Source organism: Strongylocentrotus purpuratus, unplaced genomic scaffold, assembly GCF_000002235.5.
Source record: "Strongylocentrotus purpuratus isolate Spur 01 unplaced genomic scaffold, Spur_5.0 spur5_scaffold_3, whole genome shotgun sequence".
In the NCBI taxonomy this organism is placed as follows: Eukaryota; Metazoa; Echinodermata; class Echinoidea; order Camarodonta; family Strongylocentrotidae; genus Strongylocentrotus; species Strongylocentrotus purpuratus.
The window spans coordinates 20,395,302-20,407,257 of NW_022145609.1; the positions used below are offsets into that span (position 1 = coordinate 20,395,302).

At 33.6% G+C, this 11,956-nt stretch overlaps 1 protein-coding gene across 1 annotated transcript; it reads right to left on the minus strand.

Moving 5' to 3' along the window:
- Positions 1-997: 997 nt before the first annotated feature.
- Positions 998-7,095, minus strand: LOC105442411. The gene is made up of 4 exons (XM_030995803.1): positions 6,922-7,095; positions 4,070-4,234; positions 1,604-1,701; positions 998-1,142 (listed from the first exon to the last, which is right to left on the minus strand). The coding sequence occupies exons 1-4, from the start codon at positions 7,093-7,095 to the stop codon at positions 998-1,000; spliced, it is 582 nt and encodes a 193-aa protein (XP_030851663.1).
- Between the last annotated feature and the right edge of the window lie 4,861 nt (positions 7,096-11,956).

Here is an 11,956-nt window from a genome sequence, read left to right on the forward strand (position 1 = left end):
TTGATAGCTGAATGTAATGGATTGTCCAGATATGCACAAGCACACCCAGGCAGAGAGAGAGAGAGAGAGAGAGAGAGCGAGAAAGAGAGAGAGAGAGAAAGAGAGGGGGAGGGGCATACATGTCCTCTTGACCCTTATCCCATCTACCAAACAAAGTCCTACCCTACATTTCACCTCCCCCTGCACCATGTACCATCACCCCGTCCTGACTCCCATGAACACTCCACTGAGTCTACCATGGAAAGTTACATTGCTATACGGTAATAACAAATGCAATTCCTGTTCACTCATGCATAAAATGTTAATCCCATAAACCACAAATTTCACCCAGCAAACCCAAACTCATCACAATTGATCATAAATTGGTCATATCATCCTCAATTCCGTAAGCTCCAAAGGATTTACCTCTCACAATTTGGAAGGCTAATTCCTGCGCAACCTAATTTTCATACCCTTTACAAAAGTGAGCAGTGCTCACCCAAGCATGATTTATTTTCGGACTTTTTGGTGTCATACGAAAGCTGAGCTTATGAGCTTTCCATACATATAAAGCTTTTCCCCTATAATCATATATTTTTCTATTCGGTAGCCATTTCAAAAGTGTATAGTTTTTTTCGGGACGCACTGTATATCTGAGAGAATTGATATACAGTAGTATCTGACATATCATAAAGTTTTGATATCAACCGGTATTGCTTGTATTTTGGATTGGAGATGGAAGAAAAGCTGGCTGAATGTGATACATGACTGAAAGAACCTAGCCTACTTGAAGAATTTGTTCTTTTCTATATAACTGGTCGATAATTGGAAGCTGAATGGAGTCTGTAGTGGAGTGGTCCTGACTAAGCTGAGGCCAGCTAGATCTGCCCGCTCTACAATCATCAGTTGAATGGTGCATCTGAAACGTGCCATCTCGACATGGCAGGTTGATGATATCCAGAGACTGGAGTTACGCAACAGAGCAGAGCTGGATGTCATGGGAGTTGCCTGAGTCAGCCTAACCATCTGAGTCATTTGAGTTGCCTGAGTTGGCCGAGAAATACGAGTCATTTGAGCTGCCAAAGTCGGCTGAGTTGTCTGAGTCATTTGAGTTGCCTGAGTTGGTAGAGCCATCCCAGTCACTTGAGCAGTCTAAGTCCGAGCTGTAGAGGAAACAGATTTCTCTTTGTTATTATCTGAATGAAAGATGAGAAATAAAATATCAACTACTATCAGTATTACTGAAAGTACCTGTCTCAAGAAACATTTTGATCAGTGAATGAAGAAGAAACAAAATAGAAGAGACTACAGTGTAACAAAAATATCAAGAACACCAACAAAAAATTATCAAGTACACACATTACAATTTTTTTTTAAAAATCTACAAATTTAAGGTTTAAAGTACTATACAGTGGGGAATTTTGTTCAAAATAGCTGTTACTGAATATTTAGTTTTGTCAGACAAACTTTTTAGGAACCACAATATCCCTTTACCGCATGCTCCCTGCCGGGGTTTATATCATTTCTTAGTATTACATCAGAGGTTCGTTATATTGTTTCTGTATTGCACTACCCATAAACAGGCTACATGCTGTTATCTGACATATAGGCCTACTGTACTAACCTTTGCAAACATGTGAGGGTGTTGAGAAATGAGTTTAAGTCATCTTGGGCAACTCCATTGACCCTAAACTTTCCCTTCTTGATCTGAGGAAAACAACCCTGTAACATATAAAAGCAACATTGCTTGTAAAACTTGTATCAGTTTCAAGTAGGTAAGTGGATCTATTTCATTATGGCATATAATCTATTTTCTTGGGAATATACACCCAAGAGCTACAGTAACATCCCATAAGCTAAAGATGTATGGAGAATTAAAAAAAGCTAGAATAAGAAAAATTATGCACAATAGAATTACAAATATTTATTAAATAAATGGATCCAATACATATTGCGACTTCATGACAACATGTAATAATATCAATAATAGTGGTAGTTTTACTGTAGTAGTACTGGTAGTAGTATCCACTATAAGCAGTAGCAATTGGAATATGGTAGCAACATCAAGTAAAAAGAAAACAATAACAAATTACCTGTTAGACAAATCGTTATACTTTCTCATACTATAAGGGGATCAGAGAACAACAGAGAAGAGGAGGGCATTACTTTTACCCAACCCTAAATGGGTAGGGTAGGTGGAAGCTGCCTCCTTTTCTGTTAGCAATGTGTTTGAGAATAATTTATTTCCAAGATCTTTCTCGACTTAGTAGCCTATAGTCTAGAGCATCTTTGATATTAAATTTATAGAATTTAAACATTCATTACTGTGTAAAAGGGCAACCTACAGAAGGTGAAAATATGGTTGAAAATACCATCCTAAGACCTTAGTATGTCCCTACTATAATGTTCTTAAATAGCAGCCCGCAATTTAATGCATGCTCCCATGAATATCATGTTAAAAACAAGAGGTCGGCGGACCTTACGCTCACCTGAGCGGATGAAAGTAGGGGTCTCGCAAGAACGGAACTAGCTTCCATCCCCTTTAGAAACAGTACAAATTGTCTAATTATTACCATAGGGGCACTTTGAGGGATGCTGCCCTCAAGCCCCCTTGGTGGCATATATCCCATTTGAACAACTTTAGATCTCCCTTTTCTGCAGGTGATTCCTACAAACTTTGGTTAGAATCCAGCCATGGGTTTTCGACAAGAAGAAGAGCATGTGCAATTACCAGTACTTCCACTGAGGAACTTTGGGGGCGCTGCATATATTTATTTACTAGTACTAATTTCTCATTGCATTCATATATTTATCCCCAACTGTATGCATAACAGAGCTGTATTCATATGGACATTCTTAAAACTAAATAGACTTTTTTAAAATTTAATTCTTATCTAACACTATAGTTTCCATCAGAAGGGTGATTACATTATTTTCTGTTGTTGAATGTCCTACATGTATTCTCAAAAAGGCTTAAAACCAGTTTAAATTAATAATTTCTACTCCTAACACCACTGAAATAAATAATACCTCAGAAATGTGCATCTGCCATCTGCTATTAATATACTGGAGGTATTCATGAATCTGATTTCATGTGCACAAGAACCTTAAGTCAGCAAGTTTGTGGATATGGAACAGCTTTGGACAATTCAAGCCTTTATTAAAATTGGTTAAAATTGGTTTTAAAAAATACATGACACATTTTTCATATCAATCAAACTAGGAAAAGGTTGGATATTGATTGATCAAAACAATGTAAATCTTATAGTATTATACACACTTAAATTTCAACTGAATCAGCTTAGGTGTAGTTTGCTTTCTTTTCATGTTTCATGACTATTCCAATTTACCAAGTGAATGGCCTTTTAAAAATTGTGTTTTGGGGAAAAAAACATATATATATATATATTTATATCCCTTCTATAAATATTCATGAGTTCTTTAAGTACATGATTGGTCAATTGGTGGTCACGTGATAAAATATAATTTCACTATTAGAAACAAATCTCTGCCAGAGCTCCGAATATTTTCCACTATTTTTTCATGGGCAGAACTGCGCATGCTTTATGAGATTTTCAGGTAGAAAAGCATTGTGACATCACATCATGTTCAGTCAAAAATAATGCGCAATTAGCGCGTCTCATTAAATGCGCGTTAATATAATTGTGCGCAGGTTAAATTGGCAAATTCAAACTGATTGTAAACTTCTCCAATGCCCAGCCCAATGTGGGTAACATAAGAATAAAGTTAAAAACCATATGCCATTCATTCATTAAGTCAGACGTTCGGATCGTAACAAAGTGATATAAAACAAATATACCAAGCTTTTAGTTCGTAAGAATAGTGGAAGTTATATATCTTCGGAGGGACTGGCAATAGTTAATTTTTTTTCCTTGGGGCTTCGACCCTCGGAAAAAATAGTACTAAGCCAGTCCCTCCTCAGATAAATAATTTCCACTATTCTTTCTCACAGCTTCGAATATTTGTATAATATATATATATATATATATACACGTGTGCACCATTTAACTATTACTGCTGTCTTGTTGATCAATGACCCTCCATGACATTTACATTAGGACACACATACCTGTATGGATGATGCCTTTGCTTTCAATGTAGAGTAGAACTCCTCATCGAAATTCCATCCATGCATTGTCAGGTCAGTCAGGTTTGGAATACAGCATATTGCTTCTACAAGGTGATGTGAGGTTGGTGTTGGACACTGCATATCCTGAAGCTTGAGAGTCTGGACCTGTATTGTTTGTCAATTTAGTTAAGCATTTTACCTATACACGCATATATTGGATTAAATATTTTCTCATTGTCTTCTTACTTTTAACAGAACTTATATTATGAAGCTTTAGAGTCTGGACCTGCATTGTTTGTCAATATAGTTAAGAATTCTACCTATACATCCATATATTGAATTAAATATTTAGGTGGTCTGTTGTCAACAGACCACCTATTGATTTCGTCAGAATTTTCTTTCTTTATTTATTATCATTATTTATTTATTATTTATTTTTATTTATTTCTCCACTTTTTTGTGCAACCGATTTCTCAATATCCATCCACCCAATTTCTCTCAATTTTGATACAGTCATAGGTAATCATCATAAGACGTGACAGGAACATTTTCAAGGTCATCAAATTATCGTGACGTCATCCAGGCGCCATTTTGTGAAATCACATTATCCATCATATCTTCATGATGCGTACTCAAAGTTCATTCATATTCATATCACATATACTTCAGGTTAAGGGTCAACAGGTCGTGTCATCAAAGGTCAAATAAAGGTCATGACGCGCGCAAACGCGGCGTCAAAATTTAAAATTGCTCAAAATCACTTAACGAGAGTACGAATCAGGTCATTTCAAGCATTTCAAAATTTTCCATCCGTACGTGTCCCCGCGCGCGTTGTGTGCGCTCACAGCGCGCAGAACAAGTCAAATTCAAAATGTTTACATGATTTGGATTCCTCTTAACGTAATTGACAATTTACATTAATTTCAGTCCCTCTTCTTATTTCATAAGGCCGTGAGCGTGCGTCAAAGTTCAAAATCTGCGCGTGCTGCTATGGGCAATATAATGCAAATTTGATAAAAAAACATGCCATTTTAAAAATCGAAATAGCTCTTCAGATAGTCCATCGACCCCCAATTTTTATATCATGGTTAGAGAAAGCATGAGTTGGAGATATGATTTCATACCACCCTGACTCGTACAAAGTGAAACAAAGTCATCATATTGGCATCTAAACTCAAACAAATGTATTTTGTTGATGACGTCATTTTTGTCTTTGTTTAATTGAGATTATCTCACTTATCGGTGATCAATTTTCTCCCAGATTTTGATATATTGTAGCTGAGATAATTCTCTATCAGAAATCTGTCATTTATTTTTCATTTGGATGAGGTCATCATAGTTAAATATTCGACAATGCATAATTTGTCATATTTGCGTGTTATGTCTATGGAAGGTCACTTTTCAAAACATGAATCTGCATGACAATGTGTTTTGACCATTATCTCGGTTGTTATTCAATAGTTTTCTCCCAAATTTTAGTATGTTGTAGCTGAGACTATATGCTATCTAAATATTTCCTCATTTTTTCAATCAGATGTCAGGATCATGCTCATGCTTATCATTATCATTAACATTATCGTTTTTATCATCATATAACATTATCATTATCATCATCACCACCTTTACTATCATGATCATCATCATGGTCATCATGAGCATCATTGTTTACATGTCTATATAACTTCTCCCATTCTCAAATCTATCATAAGTGAAGACAGACCACCTAATTCGTCCCCATGACGAATTCAATTTTCTAGTTACTTATTGTCTTCTTACTTTTGACAGAAATTCTATTTTTGATATAGTTATATTCATAATAAAATACACACCAGAACTAATTGAATAGATTTTATTTTCAAATTCAAATTTGTCTATTACTGAAAATTACACACAAAAGTTTCTATGGAGAGGATGACTAGTAAGAGAAATTGTTAAAATAGTACTATCCTAGTATGTATAATTTATAGGGCTTCCAACCTGTTTGCATTGATAATTCCTACTACCATAATAACACTGAAATCAATAATACCCATAAATATACATTTGCTATTAATGTATTAAAAGATTCAGAACCCTGGGTTTCATGTGCACAAGTCCCCTAAGTCAGAGGGTTTGTTGCTATGGTCCAGTTTGGTAAATTCAAGAGAGTCTGGATCTGCATTGTTTGTGAAGATAGTTAAGCAGAACGTATATACATGCATACATTATATTTACTAATTTCTGACTGTATTCTTACACTTCACACAAATTACATTACCGGTAGTTAAATAGTTGTATTCACAATAACCTTCTCAAGAAAACTGATTGAATAGATTTTGTTTTCAAATTCAATTCTTGTCTATTCAGAAAAAGAACAAAATAAAGTTTCCATGGAGAGAATTATTTAGTAAAAATTGATTTTTCTTAAATTCTATATGTATTCTTTATAGGGCTTCCAACCTGTTTGCATTGATAAGTCCTCATCCTACTAACACTGAAATTAATAATACCAGGAATACATTTAATATTAATGTATTAAAGTTATTCATAACTCTTGATTTCATGTGCACAAGAATCTTAAGTCAGGATGTTTGGTGCTATGGTGCAGTTTGGAAAATTCAAGCCTTTATTAAAAATTGGCTCTTTACAATCTTTATTACATATTTTTCATATCAATCAAACTTGGAAAAAAGTTGAATGATAATTATTGATCAAAACAATGTTAATCTTCTACACAAATAAAATTCAACTGAATCTTCACATGCTTAGTTTTAAATTCGATTCAACTCAATTTATTTGGCATGAAAAGAAAATTCTGCTCTTTCTTTCTATCGATGACCCTATCTGTGAAATTTACATCAGGACATACATACCTGCATGGATGATGCCTTTGCTTTCAATGTAGAGCAGAACTCCTCATTTAGATCCATTGTGATCAGTGACAGGTCAGTCAGGTTTGGCATAGAACAAAGTGCTTCTGCTAGGTGATGTGATGAGGCTGATGTGGGACACCGGAGAAATTGAAGCTTGAGAGTCTGGACCTGCATTGTTTGTCAATATAGTTAAGAATTTTACTTGAAGATGTTTTTTTAATTGGATGAGAGATTTGTCATTTGAAATATCTTAACAGATGTTGTCTAATGAGTGGGGATATAAGATTTACTTTTGTCATGGAAAGTCTAACAGCGCGAAGTATGTGGTATCACAGTTCATTCTGTACATAGAGATTAAGACGGTCGCATTTTGGTATTAATTGTTTCCTATGAAAATATGAAGTTTACTATTGCGAATATATATGGTCCGAATAAAGATGGAAGTGAACTTTTTGAAGGTTTGCATGCAAATCAGTTTGGTGAAGAACCATATATTCTTGGAGGTGATATGACCACTGTCCAAGATCCTCACGTGGACCGCTGTCCCAACAACAATCAGTATCATCCTAATTGTTTCACACGTATATAGAAACCTTGAAAGAGGATTTTGATTTAGTAGATATCTGGCCTTTTATGAATCAATGTAAACTTCAATACACTTGGCGTTCAAATACTTTCCAAAGTAGAATAGATTATTTTCTGATTTCAAATACTTTCAAAAGAATTCTATTGTTCATACAGATATACATTATGGTTACAGAAGTGACCATTCTGCAATTAGTTTATCAATTGAACAATCAGTCCCTAGAAGGTGTCCAGGATTCTGGAAGCTAAATACTTCTTTATTATTGTCACTGCCTAATAGGAGTGAGATACACAAAAGTATACGCTCTGTTATTGAGGAAATATAAATATGGAAGTGAATATATTATGGGAATATCTGAAGTTAAAAGAGAAAAATGTGTTTCATTATCCTCTTCACAAAAAAGAAAAGAAACTTGAAGTAAATGTTTTGTTGAAAGATATTGAGAAGCTCCAAGGAGTTTTGGTAGAAAATCAAGATGACGACATGTTGAAAGAAACTTTGATTTGTAAAGAGGCAGAGTTACAAAAGATACATGAAGAATATCTTCGCAGAATAATGGGCCGTTCAAGAGCAACTTGGATATCATAGGGAGAAAAGAATTCACGTTATTTTCTAAACTTAGAAAAGAAGAATTTCGATGAGAAACATATACAACAGTTGGAAAAAGGTGATGTCATTATAACGGAGCCATCTGATATATTGAGTGAAGAAAAACAATTTTATGAAAACTTGTATAACGGTACTTCAAATAATATTGATTATGTTATCTCGAGAGCACATTAACAAATCTGAATATACCTTGTATTAATAATGATTTAGCTTTGCTTTGTGAAGGATCTGTATTAGTAAAAGAATGTTACGATGCAATTATGCCAATGTCTTGTGATAAAACAACAGACTCTGATGGCTTACCTGTTAATGTTTATAAGATATTTTGGGAAGATATAAAAACATTCCTTTGTGAAGTTTTTAATATTCGCTATAAAAATGGAGAACTGTGTCCTTCAATGAAACGGGGGATAACTTTGTTACCCCCAAAAATAAAGATATCTGCCATCTGAAGAACTGGCGTCAAATATCACTTTTAAATACAGATTATAAGATTTTAGCGAAGATTTTAGCAACCAGACTTCAAAAGGTTCTTCCTCTGATTATTCATGAGGACTGGATTTCTTAAAGGTAGATATATAGGTGAAAATATTTGGTTGTTTATAGACTCAATTGATTTTGGCAAAAAATATCGAATAGGGGGTATAGTTTTCTCGATTGATTTTGAGAAAGCTTTTTACTTTACTAAGGGGGGTTAGACAAGGATGTTCTCTTTCTCCCTACTTGTTTTTAATCGGAGCTGAAATTCTAGGTATCATGTTTAGACAGAGTACTCAGATAGAAGGTATTAAATTTAAAGGCAATGAAGTGAGGATAAGTCAATACGCAGATGATACCCTTATTTATCTTGCAGCCACGGAACTTAATCTCTCGAATTGCTTCGATATTTTATCGGTGTACTCAAATATTTCTGGTTTGAAAATCAATGTTAATATGAGTAAAATTGTGAGATTGGGAAAGTTTACAGGTATGTTATGTAATCATTTGACTGTCGAATGGGTTGATAATGTTATCAATTACTTAGGTATAAACATTCCAGTTGATTTTTTATCAGATATCTATTCAATCAATTTTGAGGCTAAGATAAAAGAAGCTAAAACACTTTTAAAGGTATGAAACTGTCAAAACTTGACCCTACTTGGGAAAATTACAGTAATTAAATCACTAGGTATACCTAAATTTGTTTATTTATTTAGTAATTTGCCAGATCCACCAGATAGTTTTTTTGTCACAATGCAAAGGATGTGCTTTAATTTTTTATGGAGTGGAAAAACAGATAGGATCAAAAGACATATTATGTTTAATACATATGAAGATGTGGGGTTGCAAATGACCCATCTTAAGAGCTTTTGTAGTGCACTCGAAGTTGCATGGGTAAAGAGAGTTTTGGATAAACAAAACAAGGGTATTTGGAAAACATTTTTTTTCAATGCCAAATGAAACATTATGTGGAAGAAATTGTTTTTAGTTTTACTTTCAGGTGGGAGATATACATTCCTTTTCAATAAATCAATTCTGGTCGAATGTCTTAACAGCATGGTCTTCTTATAAGTACTACAATCCGGTTAAATTCAAGGATATTGTGTCACAACTTTTATGGAATAACTCTGCCATCAAAGTAGACGGTAGAATTTTATTTTTATAGAAAATGGTATGATTCAGGAGTTAAATATGTTCACGATATTTTGAAAGAAGATGGTAGCTTCAAAACATTTTCTGAAATTCAACATGATTTTCCACTGAATTTAACTCAATTTATGAATTATAGTGCTATTGTTTATGCAATCAGGTCAACTTGGAAGAAAGTTTTTACCCAAAGAATTTGTAATCCTAGCCTTGAAGATAACAAACTTAGTACATTTTTGTCAAAAAAGAAATCTTCTAAATTTTGTTATTTGTTATATATGGAAAAAAATATCATTGAGTTTGGAAAAGACAAACCAATTGAGAAAATGAGAAGATGATTTTAATTTAAGTCTAGAGAATTTAATGCAATGGCAAGACCGTTTTGTTAAAGTATTCAAGACAACTTTAGATACAAAAATTTGAACATTCAAATTTAAATTCATTCACCAGAAAATTGCGACCAACGAATTTCTCTTTCGTATTGGTATAAAGACCTCACCAAATGTAATTTTTGCCAAAAGGATAACCAGAATTTGATGCATATGTTTTTCTCCTGCCTAATTGTAGCTAAATTTTGGACCTATGTTTACAAGTGGTTATGTGAGTTAAAAGTAATTACTTTACCACTTTCTCAACTAGATATCTGTTTTGGCGTACACCCAGGAGACATTTTTGTAAACACAGTTATATTTTACAGTAAATACTTTAAATAAATACAAAGAAACAAATATTTTGACAAAACGTTGATTTTCAGTCAGTTTCAGGCAGATATGCTTTACCTTGGGAAAATTGAACGAATCATTGCTTTACGTAAAGGGAAACTACATGTTCATCTTAAAAAATGGAAACCCTTAGTGTAATTTAAAAGGTCTTACTCATTTTCATTTGCCTTCATCCATTTATGTTCACACTTATGATTCTGACTAATGTACTATTATACGATGGAAGTTATTAATTTGTAAAACGCCTATGAATGTATGTTTTATTATTCCTTGTTAACATGAAGAAGCAATTATAAGTTTAAATATTTAAAAAAAAATTGTTTACCTATACATCCATATATTGAATTAAATATTTTCTCATTGTCTTCTTACTTTCCCAGAGATGCCAACCTTCATCAACAACAACAAATATTCTTAAGAGCAAAAAACAGTATGTTTGAAAAAATCCCTCACCTTAACATAACGGCAGTACCACGTAACATCGTTTTTTTGTTTTTTGTTACCGACTCTGTCGGCAGCAAGCCAGGTCCGTGCTAAAAAACCCACGCGGGAAGGACTGCAAGGTGCAGTTGAAGGCGCTGATTTGTGCTTGTGAACTTGTAACAAATAATATTAACAATGTCGTTTTAGAAGAATGTGTATTAGATCATTAATGCAAATTAAAAACCGTAGAGGACATAGGATAGAATCTTGTGGTACACCGGTACAACGTGTGTAATAGAAGAAAAATTGGAGGAATTATTATTATAAACTACATGTTGAGATGACAGACAAATTTAAGTGTTGTTCTAGTTTCCGAGTGGTGAGTCAACACACCGATTACTGAGCTGGGAGACATTGCAAGGCATAAATCGAAACTTTACAAAAATGTTTATAAAAAATTCCTTTAATTTTTTTTTTTAAACATTAAAAAAACGTAACAAAACATACAAAAAACGTACTGCTGTATTCATAGCAAAAATTAAAATTCAACTGAATCTCCACATGCTTAGTTTTAAATTCAATTCAACTCAATTTATTTGGCATGAAAAGAAAATTCTGCTCTTTCTTTCTATCAATGACCCTATCCGTGAAATTTACATCAGGACACACATACCTGCATGGATGATGCCTTTGCTTTCAATGTTGAGCAGAACTCCTCATTGAGATCCATTAGATCATTGATTTCATGTGCACAAGAACCTTAAGTCAGCAAGTTTGTGGATATGGAACAGCTTTGGACAATTCAAGCCTTTATTAAAATTGGTTGTAAAAAAAAATACACGACACATTTTTCATATCAATCAAACTAGGAAAAGGTTGGATATTGATTGATCAAAACAATGTAAATCTTATAGTCTTATACACACTTAAATTTCAACTGAATCAGCTTAGGTGTAGTTTGCTTTCTTTTCATGTTTCATGACTATTCTAATTTACCAAGTGAATGGCCTTTTAAAAAATGTGTTTGGGGGAAAAACATATATATATATATATATATACGTGTGCACCA

Bases quoted from the DNA above. Each gene is read 5' to 3' on its own strand.
- LOC105442411 (XM_030995803.1), bottom strand. From the start codon at position 7,095: ATGCAGGTCCAGACTCTCAAGCTTCAATTTCTCCGGTGTCCCACATCA. The intron at 1,702-4,069 runs GTATGTGTGTCC...TATATGTTACAG, and splicing joins CAAAGGCATCATCCATACAG to GGTTGTTTTCCTCAGATCAA. The intron at 1,143-1,603 runs GTTAGTACAGTA...TTTCCTCTACAG, and splicing joins ACCCTCACATGTTTGCAAAG to CTCGGACTTAGACTGCTCAA.